We start from the raw sequence: 16,400 nt of genomic DNA, 5'->3' as shown, positions 1-16,400 counted from the left end.
ACACAGTGGCCACAAGTATCCTGCTTCTGTTTAACGCTGGAATTCGAATTCCACCTTGCATCAATCTATCTTGTGCATGTGAAAACCTCGTTTAACATTCCGGATCCTAATGTCCAACCTGCAGATGCGCCAAATGTGACTTAGCTAACCACATCGATAACAAGTAACTTCTGTATTAAATACGATTTTTCTCTCCCTAGGTCTGGCCACTGCATTTATTTCTGTCAAATAATGCATACATTGCCCTTTTCTCTGCTTCCTGTAGAAGCTGAAAGGATGATTATTTACTGTCCTAATTCTGTCCACAAAATTTTCTGTTTATTCACCTCTGAGATATATTATTCAGCTGTTCCTGAAACTACCTAGAAGCGTTTTTACTCAAACAGTGGTCCAATAACACTTCCCACAGTTCGTGGAGGGGATGAGTACCCCACAACTGTTGGCACAAAACACATGCCGTTTCGTCCCCTGTTAACCACAATCAAGCCTTACTCAACAACTGCTCATCGTTCTAGCCTCCTAATTTTGAATCCATGTGTAGGTTGCTCATGAACGCCAAAACGTTTTCTCCCGTCTTAATCAGAACCTAATGTGGCAATGCTAGCGTCTAGGACGGGCAGGGACACACTAGGAGGTGGCTGTTCCCTTTTCTCTTCCAGTAAGCTTTCTAGTTTCTTAAGTAATTCTAAATTATCTGCTCTTACTTTAGTGACTTGATCAAGTAAATGCTGGGTTGCCCCCTGGGCACATACCTTCTCGCTCAAAATCTGTTACTCCAGAAGCTAAAACAAATGTGTGTGAAATACAACCACATTAAGAGAAAAAAATGACCTTACGAACCCATATAACGCTTATAATCAACACTTACTTGCACCCTTCTGCTAAATGCTGTCTCTGAACTGTTGCTGGATTTGCCTATCTAGCTCCGCAGCCACAATGTCGTTAGCCCCCAGTAGCTCTTCTGATTCCAAACCTAACGACACGGGGTTCTTTAGTGGATAAGTAAGGGCACATCAGCCACAAGCAGGTTGGAGGCAGTTGATTTATGATTTAGTAACTCCAGCCTACAATGGATATCCTATGCTCACGCTCACAAGCGGATGGGGGGCGACGAACTCACGGTACATTGAGGCTATGTTTTGCTATATAATCACTCAGTGGAGACTGGGAATGGGGCAACCCTTCATGGTAGGCACTTCTGGACAGTGACAGAACTGTATCAGGTGTGGTGCTTGTAAGTGTGTGGGTGTTATGTTGATGAGTTGCGCAACGGATTGATCTGCGAAGTACCCTTTGGCTCCTGCAAGAAGCAATTTCCACCCCACACTACTACAGAAGTCAGACAGATGCTCCTAACGTACCAAAAATACCTGAAAAACTTTCAGCAATAAATATCTTCCGGAGTCGTCCGCTGTAAGGAAAAGACACAAAAATATTCTGTTTTCTTACGTAACTGGTGGGATACTTGGGTACTGGAGTATTGCTAGTTAGTGTGAGCAAAACATTAAATGAACGGCAAATATTATTTGTAGCTAAATCTGAGAAAATGAAGTGAAACTTTTATTTATAAAATGATACACAAATTTCTGGGTTCTTTTCGGAATATGAGGTTACCTCTTATGGATAGGAATTCTGTTAATGAAATTTATATACCTTTAAAAATGTTATTTACTCAGCAGAATGGCTGAGAGCCACACCTACGCAACTTGAATAATTATCCGATTGAATTTTTCTAAGTACAATCGAGGCTGTCGCGTGAGAAATGTAATCGAGTGACGTGAATGAAGTACGTTATTTCTAATGGAGGAAAGATGGGGCTCGTCTGCGCTGTAGCTAACAATACCGTGAGCTGCAACAACTGCTGCCTGCGTCGTTCGCCGCTCAAAATTAACAAAATTATCTCTTTCTATCTCGATTGACCTTAGCCAAACGAACTCTCACTACACCTTGATGAAGTCAAGGACTCCTATCGGCCCCTGGTCTAACTATTGGCGTGGTACACCGATCAGATAACCAGTCCACTGCGATGCCACTCAATGTTCGCTCACAGGCGCTAACTAATACTCTGTCTGTGTTCACACCGCACATTAAGTGTCGCGGCCAACACAGTGAACAAACGCTTAATCACGAGTGACTCAATATAGAGTATCACTCCAATTCATTAGCGACAGAGGTGCTCTCTCAGTGCAGTACTGAGTAGATACTTTGTTCCTTGCTCTCTGCGTACACGCACAAGCCTGCTCACTTCCTCTATATGTTCCCGCTTCAAGAGCGTCACTGGAACGATCCCTCTCCACGCAAAAATCGAAAATGTATATCATCAACTGTCTTTCTCTCACTCCTCCAGCTCATTGCGTCAGAAATAGTCCGCCAATCAGCGTTACTCTTACAAACAGGAGAATGGCGCTCCGTTTAAGCCGACCAATCCGGAAATATATAGCATCTGCATTAGGCGTTTACTGTCCACCTGTGAGAACTCTGAAACTGTGCACTAGGTCCATCAAAAAATTCATATGCTGGTTCTCTCCCAAACAATACAGCGGGTTTTGCTTTTAAGGTGAACATGAAACCCATTATCCCTTTTCTCTGGCAAAAAACTGTTTTGGTCCATGGGTGGTCGGCCTGCCGGCGCAGCTGTGTGCTAAATCACCCTCCTACGGACTTTCCAGCGGGCTGGTTGCCTCCGCTGAACAAAAACTCCTGTGGCTGTCGTGTTCTGAATGTTTGCGTATGCCAGCCTCGACTTTTTAATCTTGAGGCGCACTTGCTATTTATTTATTAGATTTACATATCGATTAAATGGAAATATGTAAAATTGACTCTACCCTATCGAGTTTGGGCTCGAATGAAACGTCTTGTCATGCAGGATACGATGGTGAGGTCGGAATATGTAAGAAATGAAGGTCAGGAGACCACACCATCTTACATGCTGCTGACTAGCATAACTATACCAAGTGCAGGTGTAGTTGGTGGCTTGGACCAGCAGTGGCAGGTGATGGAAGACATTTCATCTGGGGAGCAAATCTGGTTCCCAGTGTTTGGCTGACAGCACCTGGCACTAGTCGACACAAAGAGAGCTGGTGGCTATAAGGGTACTAGTTTGACTCTCAGCCCATCGGAGTTGATGTTGGAACAAACAGCAGGCAGCTGTGCGGGGTTACGGATGAAGATGGCTCCTCCAGCAGACAAAAATTCCTGCGCCACCCAGCAGTAGCCTCCTCGACAGCGGTTACAGATTCACTGCGTCTCGTCAGCTGCATGGCAAGTATTTATACATGCCAGGACTGAGTGAGTTGACCAGCAGATCAACAGACACTCCAGGCGTCACACAGCTCCCTGGTCACAACACGCCAGAAGTCCTGGCTTTCGGTAACACATCTAGTTGCCCACAGAGTGGTGTTGTAAATGTACGGAGGCAGATGTGATGACGAAATGCAGTGCCCCCTGATTACCGGAAACTGCATACACTGTGGTGACAAAAAACAAAGGCGAGGGATACCTCCTAATATCCTGTTGCATCTTCCTTTGCTTAGTATAGCGCAGCTAATCGTCATGACATGGACTCAACAAGTCATTGGAAGTCCCCTGCAGGAATATTAAGCCATGCTCATCTACAGCCATCCATTACTGTGAAGGTGTTGCCAGTGCAGGGTTTTGGGCACGAACTGACCTCTTGATTATGTACCATAAATGTTCGATGGCTGGCCAGATGATTCGTACGAATTCTCAAGAGTGTCCTTCCAACCAATCGCAACAGTTGTGGCCCAGAGATGGGGCGCTTCGTCATCCATAAAAATTCCATTGTAGTTTGCGAACATGAAGTCCATGAATGGCTGCAAATGGTCTCTAAGCAGTCTAGCCTATGATCGGTTCAGTTGGATAAGAGAACCTTTCGATCTAATCCGACACCACTATGGAGCCACTACCCGATTTCACAGTGCCTTGTTGACAACTTTCATCCATGGCGCCGGCAACGGTGGCCGAGCGGTTCTAGGCGCTACAGTCTGGAACGCGTGACCGCTACGGTCGCAGGTTCGAATCCTGCCTCGGGCATGGATGTGTGTGATGTCCTTAGGTTAGTTATGTTTAAGTAGTTCTAAGTTCTAGGGGACTGATGACCTAAGAAGTTAAGTCCCATAGTGCTCAGAGCTATTTGAACCATTTTTTCATCCAAGGCTTCATGGGTTCTCCGCCACACTCGAACCCTATGATCAGCTCTTACCAAATGAAACCGGGACACATCCGACTAGTCCACGGTTTTCCAGTCGTCTGTGGTCCAACCGATATTGTCACGAGCCCAGGAGAAGCGCTGCAGGCAATGTTAGCAGGGACACTTGCGTCAGTTGTCTGTTTACACAGCCCATCAACGTCAAATTTCGCTTTCCAAACAGGTACGTTCATCGTACGTCTGACATCAATTCTGCGGTTTCCTCGCATAGTGTTGCTTGTTTGTTGACACTAACAGCTCTACACAAAAACCGCTGCTCTCGGTCGTTAAGTGAAGGCTGTCGGCCATTGCGTTGTCCGTGGTGAGAGGTAATGCCTGTAATTTGGTATTCTTGGCACACTCTTGACACAGAATATTGAATTTCGCAACGATTTCCGAAATGGAATGTACCATGGGTCTAGCTAGCTCTAACTACCATTCTAAATACAAAGTCTGCTAATTCCCGTAGTGCGGCGATGATTACGTCCGACACCTTTCCACATGAATCACCTGAGTACAAATGATGTGCAGTTGGTCCCGGCGGAGGTTCGAGTCCTCCATCGAGCATGGGTGTGTGTGTTTGTCCTTAGGATGATTTAGGTTCAGTAGTGTGTAAGCTTAGGGACTGATGCCCTTAGCAGTTAAGTCCCATAAGATTTCACACACATTTGAGCATTTTCTTTTTAGGTACAAATGACAGCTCTACCAAAGCCCTGCTCCTTTATACCTTGCGTACGCGATGCTACTTCCATCTGTTCGTGTGCATATTAATGTCGCATGACTTATGCGACGTCAGTGTAGATATGAGTATTGGGTTGTTTAAAATATCTGTTTTTGAACAGGTGGACGAGAACTCGCTGACAACGTCCAGGTTCCCGACGCTGTTCGGCGGCGGGGAGCTTGTGGTGGCGGGCCGGCTGTCCTCCGGGACCAGAGAGCCGTGGTGTGCCGTGAGGAGCAGGGACGGCAACGCGGCAGATGCCGTACCGGCGCCCGCCGTGGTCAACGTGACGTCAGCAGAGCGGCTGTGGGCCTACCTGACGGTGCGGCAGCTGCTGGACCAGGACGCCGCAACGCCCAACGAGACTATCCGCACCAGGGCCAAGGACATCGCTCTCAGGGTAACACACCGATCAGTAACGTACACCGAAAAAGATTTTTAGCTTGCACACTGACTGTCACTAGGCGGAAAGAGCAGCTGAATACCTGTCCATGATGACAGTGCCGTACTTATGTACCCCTTATTTGGATAAAGTCTTCGTATTAGAAATTAATTTTAGCAATCCGTCCAGCTACTGAGCTGGCTCATCTTCTAAATACACTACTGCCCATTAAAATTGCTACATTACGAAGATGACGTGCTACAACGCGAAATTTAACCGACAGGAAGAAGATGCTGTGATATGCAAATCATTAGCTCTTCAGAGCATTCACACAAGGTTCACGCCGGTGACGACACCTACAACGTGCTGACATGAGGAACGTTTCCAACCGATTTCTCATACACAAACAGCTGTTGACCGGCGTTGCCTGGTGAAACATTGTTGTGATGCCTCGTGTGAGAAGGATAAATGCGTACCATCACGTTTCCGACTCTGATAAAGGTCGGATTGTAGCTTATCTCGATTGCGGTTTATCGTATCGTGACATTGCTGCACGTGTTGATCGAGATCCAATAATTGTTAGCAGAATATGGAATCGGTGGGTTCAGGAGGGTAATACGGAACGCCGTGCTGGATCACTAGCAGTCGATATGACAGGCATCTTATCCGCATGGCTGTAACGCATCGTGGAGCCACGTCTCGATCCTTGAGTCAACAGATGGGGACGTTTGCAAGACAACAACCATCTGCACCAGCAGTTCGACGACGTTTGCAGCAGCATGGACTATCAGCTCGGAGGCCGTGGTTGCGGTTACCCTTGACGCTGCATTACAGACAGGAGCGCCTGCGATGGTGTACTCAACGACGAACCTGGATGCAAGAATGGCAAAACGTCATATTTCGGATGAATCCAGGTTCTGTTTACAGCATCATGATGGTTGCATCCGTGTTTAGCGACATCGCGGTGAACGCACATTGGAAGCGTGTTTCGTCATGGCCATACTGGCGCATTACCCGGCGTGATGGTATGGGGTGCAACTGGTTACACGTCTCGGTTACCTCTTGTTCCCATTGACGGCACTTTGAACAGTGGACGTTACATTTCAGATGTGTTACGGGCCGTGGCTCTACCCTTGATTCGATCCCTGCGAAACCCTATATTTCGGCAGGATAATGCACGACTGCATGTTGCAGGTCCTGTACGGGCCTTTCTGGATACAGAAAATGTTCCACTGCTGCCCAAGCCAGCACATTCTTCAGCTCTCACCAATTGAAAACGTCTGGTCATTGGTGGCCGAGCAACTGGCTCGTCACAATACGCCAGTCACTACTCTTCATGAACTGTGATATCGTGTTGAAGCTGCATGGGTAGCTGTACCTGTACACGCCATCCAAGCTCTGTTGTACTCAATGCCCAGGCGTATCAAGGCCGTTATTACGGCCAGAGGTGGCTGTTCTGGGTACTGATTTCTCAGGATTTATGCACCCAAATTGCGTGAAAATGTAATCACATGTCAGTTCTAGTATATTTGTCTAATGAATACCCGTTTATCATCTGCTTTTCTTCTTTGTGTAGCAATTTTAATGGCCGGTAGTGTGTTTAGTCATGTCACAAAAGATGTACAATCTTTCTGTTGTATGTATCGTATGAAAACGAATTTTATTCGACCCAACAAGCAATAGTTCGCTGCGCGCACAGTCAACGGCAAAGAGAGTCATGTATCATTTATTTATTCTAAGTTCTGGGACAGTATCATTAATCAAAGGATCTACACTGCACGTGAAATACTACAGACGATTTACTTTCCACGTTACTTCCTCCGTCCGCTCTCAAGTGTCAACGATATTTAGAGTTGAATCGTAAGTGACGGACGGAACAATCTGTAACTGGAGTCAGACGATAGGGCTGGTGGTCCTGGCGAGACGGAAATGTGAGATACTGTTCTGTGTTATGCTGGTTCTGGAGCGGGAGACTGGTGGATGACTTCAGGGGCCTGGTGAAGGAAGTCATCATGTGGTGACTCTCCAGCAATGGCTTTGCATACTATTAGGTGTCCTTGACTATACAACTCCATCAATCGCATATAGCTAGTCAGAGGCAATGAATCTCCATGCAAATGCAAGTCGAAGATTGAATCTCAGATGGTGCGTGACATGGCCGTAGGTCTTGAAACGTCCATTTGCAGCAGAAAGGTGACTGTCATCGATGTTTTTCGCTTTGGAAGACGAAGAGTACATTGGATCTTCAGCATCTGTATCATTGAGGAACTGTAGTTTGTTAGAGTGCTCTGTCGTGAACAGTCGACGCATGTCCGGTTCGAAAGTAGCCTTGTCGCCATTGATACCAAGCGGTGTTTCCCATGTCGCCTGCTGGTTGACATTACCTGGCTGAATAGCAAAATTTTCTGTTATACCAGCACACGTTCTCCCCGTTCTCTCTGGCTGGCGAACAATTGCTCCTTCTGCGAGGGAGTTGCCTTTGTGACGCTTGTCTGAAGCGCTATTACTTGCTCAGATAGTTCAGATAGTTGCATTCGCAGCGCTTCTAGGAGACACTGTCCCGGCAGGAAATGTTACAACGCCCTAGTGTGGTTACTACTCGACTATTCGGTTACCAATTTGAGAGTTTTTCAGGGTTGGCGTACATTACGCGACGAGGTTGTCACGAATAATGTTGCGAGACGCGGCTGACGCGAAAACTTTTGCTACTATGCGCTTCGTTGCTCCTAATGTTCCGTATTACTTTATAATTGCCACCAATGATGCTACTTCACCACAGCCATTTTGGTATACCGATTATTCAACTGAAATCTGTCATCACGTATAAATAAAAACTAGCGGAAAAAGGCTCACATCGGAGTGAAAAAATGGCAGATATGCTCCTGTTTCATAGACTGATGGAAAAATAATGTTCCAGCTGCCTCACGTTCTACCTTCACTGCACCTTTAAAAATTTTACTGAAGATTTTCGCGTGCGAAAATATTTGTGTTCTTTTTAAAATGCAACTCGCCTCTCACTTCCACAAGCTACCCGAATTGTAACTCGCTCACACCCACTTGTCCACTGCTGTAAGTCGCTCACACCCACTTGTCCACTGCTGTAAGTCGCTCACACCCACTTGTCCACTGCTGTAAGTCGCTCACACCCACTTGTCCACTGCTGTAAGTCGCTCACACCCACTTGTTCACTGCTGTAAGTCGCTCACACCCACTTGTCCACTGCTGTAAGTCGCTCACACCCACGTGTCCACTGCTGTAAGTCGCTCACACCCACTTGTCCACTGCTGTAAGTCGCTCACACCCACTTGTCCACTGCTGTAAGTCGCTCACACCCACTTGTCCACAGCTGTAAGTCGCTCACACCCACTTGTCCACTGCTGTAAGTCGCTCACACCCACTTGTCCACTGCTGTAAGTCGCTCACACCCACTTGTCCACTGCTGTAAGTCGCTCACACCCACTTGTCCACTGCTGTAAGTCGCTCACCCATCCAATCCCACTTGACCATTCTCTCACTCTTTCATTCGTCCCAAATCATTTCCATTATCTCTTAGTATCTCCGTAAGTGTCATTGAGCCTGTCCCACAGCCATAGTCTCCCTCGATCTGTGCTACTAATACTGACACTTCTTACTGTCACGATCTCGCTCTCGCTGACTCTCTTGCCCTTACTGTCTCATTCATTCCTTCCCACTGCTGCTGTCTCTTCTGACTGTGCCTCTCTCTCTCCTCCTTGTTGGTCATAGACTGTCTCTCATTACCATAAGCTCTCGCGAGCTTGCGCTTTCTCCGTCTCTTTATTTCTCTCCCATAAGCACTGTTTCCTTGACACTTTTCCTAGTACTGTTCTCTCCCTGTCAACTATGTTCCATTGTCGTTGTCCCTCTATCTTCTCCTCGCACAGCCATTGTCTCCTTCGTCCTTCCTATACCACAACTAGAGTCTACTATCTACCAGTATTTATAATTTTTCCGTCTCTTTCCCATTGTCACTGTCTCCTTCTCTCCCAGTATGAAAAAAAAAAACATAATATCTTCGCACGTCAGAATTTGAGAAAATTTTAAAGCTGCAGGGAAAGGTAGAATGACGCAGCTGGTACCCCAATTTTCAAGTCAGTCTTTAAAACAGGAGCATATTAGCCTTTTTGCGCTCCGGTAGGAACGTTATTCCACTGCTTCTTGCTTTTTCCTGCTGCAGCAGGGCGTCACGCACGTGAAAAGAACTTTACGGTTCAGTAAAATTTTGATAGTTTACTTACGTGGAATTTATATGATCCAAAACTAATTTTACACTTTAGGCAGAATTTTACGTGCACAAAAATTTTCTTCTACAGCGCGAGGTTGCCGTAACTCTGAAATATTTTACATCGTACTTCTCCGTTCTACATCACTTTATACAATACGTTTTCGTCTCACTTCGGATTTTACCTGTGTATCTTGGTGTACAAGTAGAGTAACTTTGAACCTCTGTAACGCGGAAACGGGTGAAAATATCAAGAAAATTTTCAATGCTTGTTCGAGACTGGGCTGTTAGGAATGTATCCCAAAAATTCAAGCCATTTGCTGTACATAGTCGCCTTCGAGTCCGCGACTCGACTTAAGTACGATAAAATGGAAAAATAATTGAGATAGCCTAAGGAACTGCCCATGAACTGATGGTGCATGAATAAATCCCTTAAGGTACATTGTAGAGCACATCTAATGCAAGAAGAACGAACCGATATGCTCCATTTTCCTAGGCAGGAGGAAGTGTGTAATATTCCTACTTTGACCCTGTACAGTAGAACAGTAACAATAAGACGCTCCTTATGTTGGGTATACAATTGGTACCTAGCTCAAGGGCTATCGAAAACACTTGACCCTGCCTTTCTAACACAATAGAACGCGGGGTATGAGCCCCGGAAGAATCCCGTTTTTATGCGCGGCGTGCTCGAACATATTAGTTAGATCATGCTGTCGCATGCGTTCTGATTCGACATGGGTAGTTTCAACTGCAGTTTTTAATCATCAATCGCAGTTGTTCCACAGATGCTACATTTGAAATTTTTTATCATGAATACGATTGCTAGTTACGGTACTGGTTTGTGTTACTTGTTGCTACAGGGAACCTGTTGTTAATTATGACGATTGTACGGCTCTCATTTGATACGAGCCTTTCTAATTTATTACATTTGCGAATGATGAAATTTCCACTTAAATTATTATTATTATTATTATTCAGTCTTTCCAAACTCACGTCTAAAAAACATGTCTCCTAAAGCTTTTTTTCTTTAAGAACTGTTTCTCAGATTTTATAAAAGATATCATATTTACGCCATTAACTGTAACTTTCTTTATTTCACAAACAGTCACTGGCGTAAATATGATGTCATTTATAAAGTTCTACGTGACTGTGAATCCCAGGTATAAAAATTTAGTTTCTCAAACAGTGCACAGTCAAAGGTCACTAACACACAAATTTCCTTACGTTTAATATCCGCTGTTATTTGTATATGGATATGGTTCCACATAGTTTAACAATATTCTAGGATGGCACACACGAACGTTTTGTCAGCAGTCTCCTCCGTAGACTGGTAGCATTTTCCCAGTATGCCTCTAACGAGCTGAATCTATGTGTTCATTACATTTCACGTTCACACAAAATGTTACATGTAGGTATTTTTATGGGTTGGCTGATTCCGGCTGTCACTCACTGATATTATAGTCAAGGGTATTACGTCTTTTAGACTGCCATGCCTTATACAGTAAAAATTGAATCATTATAGGATCACTCTGTCGTCCGTTAAGACGCCTTCTCAGGAACGGATAGAGCTGTCTAGTTGCAATTACTATCAAATACTAAAGTCGGCAGTCCGTTGGAGGTGTACAAAATTCTGCCTTCTAAGGCAATTCGGTCAAAAGATCACATATTTTGATATTCGCAAACTCACTCACCAAAGGCTATGCATGAACAATCTACAGGGTGTTACAAAAAGGTATGGCCAAACTTTCAGGAAACATTCCTCACACACAAAGAAAGAAAATGTGTCATGTGGACATGTATCCGGAAATGCTTACTTTCCATGTTAGAGCTCATTTTATTACTTCTCTTCAAATCATATTAATCATGGAATGGAAACACACAGCAACAGAACGTACTAGCGTGACTTCAAACACTTTGTTATAGGAAATGTTCAAAATGTCCTCCGTTAGCGAGGATACATGCATCCACCCTCAGTCGCATGGAATCCCTGATGCGCTGATGCAGCCCTGGAGAGTGGCGTATTGTATCACAGCCGTCCACAATACGAGCACGAAGAGTCTCTACATTTGGTACCGGGATTGCGTAGACAAGAGCTTTCAAATGCCCCCATAAATGAAAGTCAAGAGGGTTGAGGTCAGGAGAGTGTGGAGGCCATGGAATTGGTCCGCCTCTACCAATCCATCGGTCACCGAATCTGTTGTTGAGAAGCGTACGAACACTTCGACTGAAATGTGCAGGAGCTCCATCGTGCATGAACCACATGTTGTGTCGTACTTGTAAAGGCACATGTTCTAGCAGCACAGGTAGAGTATCCCGTATGAAATCATGATAACGTGCTCCATTGAGCCTAGGTGGAAGAACATGGGGACCAATCAAGACATCACCAACAATGCCTGCCCAAACGTTCACAGAAAATCTGTGTTGATGACGTGTTTGCACAATTGCGTGCGGATTCTCGTCAGCCCACACATGCTGATTGTGAAAATTTACAATTTGATCACGTTGGAATGAAGCCTCATCCGTAAAGAGAACATTTGCACTGAAATGAGGATTGACACATTGTTGGATGAACCATTCGCAGAAGTGTACCCGTGGAGGCCAATCAGCTCCTGATAGTGCCTGCACACGCTGTACATGGTACGGAAACAACTGGTTCTCCCGTAGCACTCTCCATACAGTGACTTGGTCAACGTTACCTTGTACAGCAGCAACTTCTCTGACGCTGACATTAGGGTTATCGTCAACTGCACGAAGAATTGCCTCGTCCATTGCAGGTGTCCTCGTCGTTCTAGGTCTTCCCCAGTCGCGAGTCATAGGCTGGAATGTTCCGTGCTCCCTAAGACGCTGATCAATTGTTTCGAACGTCTTCCTGTCGGGACACCTTCGTTCTGGAAATCTGTCTCGATACAAACGTACCGCGCCACGGCTATTGCCCCGTGCTAATCCATACATAAAATGGGCATCAGCCAACTCCGCATTTGTAAACATTGCACTGACTGCAAAACCACGTTCGTGATGAACACTAACCTGTTGATGCTACGTACTGATGTGCTTGATGCTAGTACTGTAGAGCAATGAGTCGCATGTCAACGCAAGCACCGAAGTCAACATTACCTTCCTTCAGTTGGGCCAACTGGCGGTGAATCGAGGAAGTACAGCACATACTGACGAAACTAAAATGAGCTCTAACATGGAAATTAAGCGCTTCCGGACACATGTCCACATAACATCTTTTCTTTATGTGTGTGTGAGGAATGTTTCCTGAAAGTTTGGCCGTACCTTTTTGTAACACTCTATATATGAGATCTGTTCAAAAAATTCCGGAGCTTTGTTCATAACATTTTTCTACACTTACCTTTTACTTCTTGCGTATGGTCTCCTTCGAAATACTCTCCTCCAAAATTGATACGCCACTCCCAGCGCCGTATCGATTTACGGAAACAGTTTTGGCACACCTCTTGGTGGATCGCGTGAAGCGAAGTCTGCGAATTTTCTTTTACCTCGTCTGTCGTCGTAAATCTTCGTCGTCGCGACGGCTTTTTCAACTTTGGAAATAAAAAAAAAAAAAAACGTCCGCAGTGGCCAAGTCTGAAGAGTACGGAGGATGAGGCAGCACAGTGATGTCGTTTTCTGTGCAACGGTCACGCACCAACGTGGATGAATGTGCGGGTGCGTTACAGTGATGCAGGAGGCAGGAATTGTCTCGCCACATTTCAGGCCGTTTCCTTCCCATATTTTCGCGCAGATATCGCAACACATCCCGGAGCTACCATCAATTAACAGTTTGTCTCTGTGGCACGAATCCATGATGAACAAATCCTTGAAATCAAAGAAAACTTCAGCATGGCTTTCACATTTGATCTGACCTGACGAGGTTTTTTTGCTCTTGGAGAACCTTTCCCGGCCCACTGTGAAGTTTGAACCTTGGTCTCAACATCATAACTGTAGACTCATGTCTCATTTCCATATATGATTTTCTTTAAGAACATCTCGTTCTCATTTGCGCAATCCAAAAGCTCTTCTCAGACTGTGAGGCAGGTCTTTCTGGTCTTGACTCACGAGCCGTTGGACGAACTTGGCGGCAAAACGAAGCATTCCAAGACGCTGTGTCAGGATTTCATGACACGATCCAGCTGAAATGTTACATACTTGGAAGGAGAGACAGCATTGGTCGTATATTTTTGTTTATTATCGCAAAATTGATTTTCGGTCACTTAGTGACCATCTTCAGTGCTGTAATTATAACTTAAATTAGTAAGCACTGGTGTCCATCTTCAGTGCTGTAATTATAACTTAAATTAGTAAGCACTGGTGTCAATAAGCTTACGGCGATCACATAGACTCTATGTGATCGCCGTAAGCTTATTGACACCAGTGCTTACTAATTTAAGTTATAATTACAGCACTGAAGATGGTCACTAAGTGACCGAAAATCGATTTTGCGATAATAAACAAAAATATACGACCAATGCTGCCTCTCCTTCCAAGTATACCCATTATCTGGTCGTAGTGCACAGGACACTATGGAGTCGCCAATCAATGAAATGTTACATTCTCTCGGGCAGTCAGTCTTCGATTGGAACGCACAATTTCGTTGACGTTCCTGACATGAGCGGCGTCGATAAACCGCGAAGGGCGTCCTGAACGAGGGTCATCTTTAACTTCCGTCCGGCCATTTTGAAACTGTGTAAACCACTCGTATCACCGAGAACGGCTTAATCACTCATGGCCATAGGCATCTTGAAACATTTGGTGTTCCTCTGTAAAGGTTTTCTTGAGTTTAACGCAAAATTTAAGGCAGACGCGTGCTTCTCTCTGTCATCTCGAAATCCATAAACTGTGCGACACAACGTTCTTCTCAATACAGCACTGAACAAAACTAACAGACATTCAACAATGAAACTCCCAGGCGGTTATACATCAAACACAGGCGTGTGCAAGGGTACTAACCGCATTTCGCTCCAACACACCATTGGCACGAAATTATGAATTTTCCGGAATATTTGGAACAGATCTCGTACTCATAATTAAGTTCGCACGGAACTCTCACATCGCGTATCCCATTTGCGCACTCTCTTCTTTTCTTTTCCTTTCTCTTTTTTTTGTACGAAGTGCACGATTTTACATCTCTGATCGTTTAACATAAGTTGCCACTATCTGCACCGTTTTGAAATTTTATTAAGGTCTGACTGAATATTTGTGCAGATTTTTTTCAGACATTTCATGATGGACAGCTGTGTCAACTGCAGAAAGCTTGAGGTTACGATTAATATTGTCTGCCAGGTCGTTAATAAACAAAATGAACAGCAAGGGTCCTAACACACTTGCCTGGGACACACCTGAAGGTACTCCTAGATATGTCGATGACTCTCCATCCATAACAACATTCAGCTTCCTCTCGCCAAGAAATCGGCAATCCACCCACAAAATTCGTTTCATATCCCATGCGATCGTAATTTTGTTAATAACCGTTGGTGCGGCACTGGCCACTTTTCGGCAGACAAGATATAATGCATCTGCCTGATTGCCTTGATCCATAGTTTTCAGGATGTCATATGAGAAAATCGCGAGTTGGCTTTCGCGTGACCGATGTTTTGGGAATTATATTGGTTTGCGCCGACCCATGCGGCCGAGCGGTTCTAGGCGCTTCAGTCCGGAACCACGCGGCTGCTACGGTCGCAGGTTTGAATCCTACCTCGGGCGTGGATGTGTGTGATGTCCTTAGGTTAGTTAGGTTTACGTAGTTCTACGTCTAGGGGACTGACGACCTCAGATTTTAAGTCCCAGTGTGCTTAGAGCCATTTGAACCATATTGGTTGGTGTGGTGAAGGTCAGTTCGCGACGCCACATTACCTTTGAGCTCAAAATATGTTCTCATATTTTACAACACAAGGATCTCATTGGTATTGGTATTCTAAATCAATGTAGGTTTGGTTTCAAAAATTTTGTCACGCTCAGGCTTGTGGTCCGAAAATACGATCGAAGAATACAAAATTAGTAGAAAAAAAATTATCTGTTCGCAATACGATGTTATGAAATATGTTAGTAAGTGCTCACAGAACTTCGTAGCTGATGTCTCTGTCGCCTGATAGTGCAATGACGTTTAACGATGAGCACACCAGCTCGCATCCTAGTGACGAAAGACATTTCTGTGAATAATATTCTTCCCCAATAAGAGGGGAGAAGGCATCTACCGTTTCCGATCACCAGATTATGCATCGGTGTTCTGAGTTAAAAACCTCCTCGATGTCTCTAGGAGTGAGGGCACGCGATATCCTCTAGGATGATTCAACTGTGAAAAGACGACGTCAAGATCGACATTGCCCTTAGTGGTATTCAAGGATAGTAGAGAAGCAAGACTTGTCACTTGTTTTCATTTGCGTGCTGTACCTTAGCAACATAAACGCAATACCACTGTCCGAGCTCTCACCACAATAATTCGCGCTACATAGATATAATGTTCGTGGATGTGTGTTACGTCCATGCAACTAATTGAAGGCAGTTTGATTATTGCCATAAGCGTTTCACTTCTTTTATTTGTGAAGCGTCTTGAGTGGTGATGGCGATTTCCAGAGCTGTTAGCTCATGCATGTTGTCCTGTAGATGTGTTGTTAATCATCACTACACACAGAAAATACACACATGCTGAACACAAAGTGCAAACTGCAAGTAGTGTATCCGATGTGTTGAATCGAATGTGGGTGGAAGAACGCAGCAAATCGGCCAACTGGAGCATGGAGACTAACGAACACATCTCCAGGACAACACGCACGAGCTAACAGCGCTGAAATCGCCATCACCACTGAAGTTCCACAAATAAAAGAAGTGGAACACGTATGGCAATAGATAA

At 44.9% G+C, this 16,400-nt stretch overlaps 1 protein-coding gene across 4 annotated transcripts in view; it reads left to right on the top strand.

The window, feature by feature from the left end:
• Positions 1-16,400, top strand: part of LOC124785945 (inter-alpha-trypsin inhibitor heavy chain H4-like) — a 213,198-nt gene that overhangs the window by 112,672 nt on the left and 84,126 nt on the right. For all 4 annotated transcript variants that reach the window (XM_047254225.1, XM_047254223.1, XM_047254224.1 and 1 more), the window contains exon 10: positions 5,050-5,328. In XM_047254225.1, coding sequence (XP_047110181.1) covers positions 5,050-5,328 — 279 coding nt within the window. The remainder of the gene's footprint in view (positions 1-5,049; positions 5,329-16,400) is intronic.

Source organism: Schistocerca piceifrons, chromosome 1 (genome assembly GCF_021461385.2).
Source record: "Schistocerca piceifrons isolate TAMUIC-IGC-003096 chromosome 1, iqSchPice1.1, whole genome shotgun sequence".
Classification (NCBI taxonomy): domain Eukaryota; kingdom Metazoa; phylum Arthropoda; class Insecta; order Orthoptera; family Acrididae; genus Schistocerca; species Schistocerca piceifrons.
Note: the sequence above shows the minus strand (reverse complement) of the source record. Positions and strands in the feature narration are given on the sequence as shown.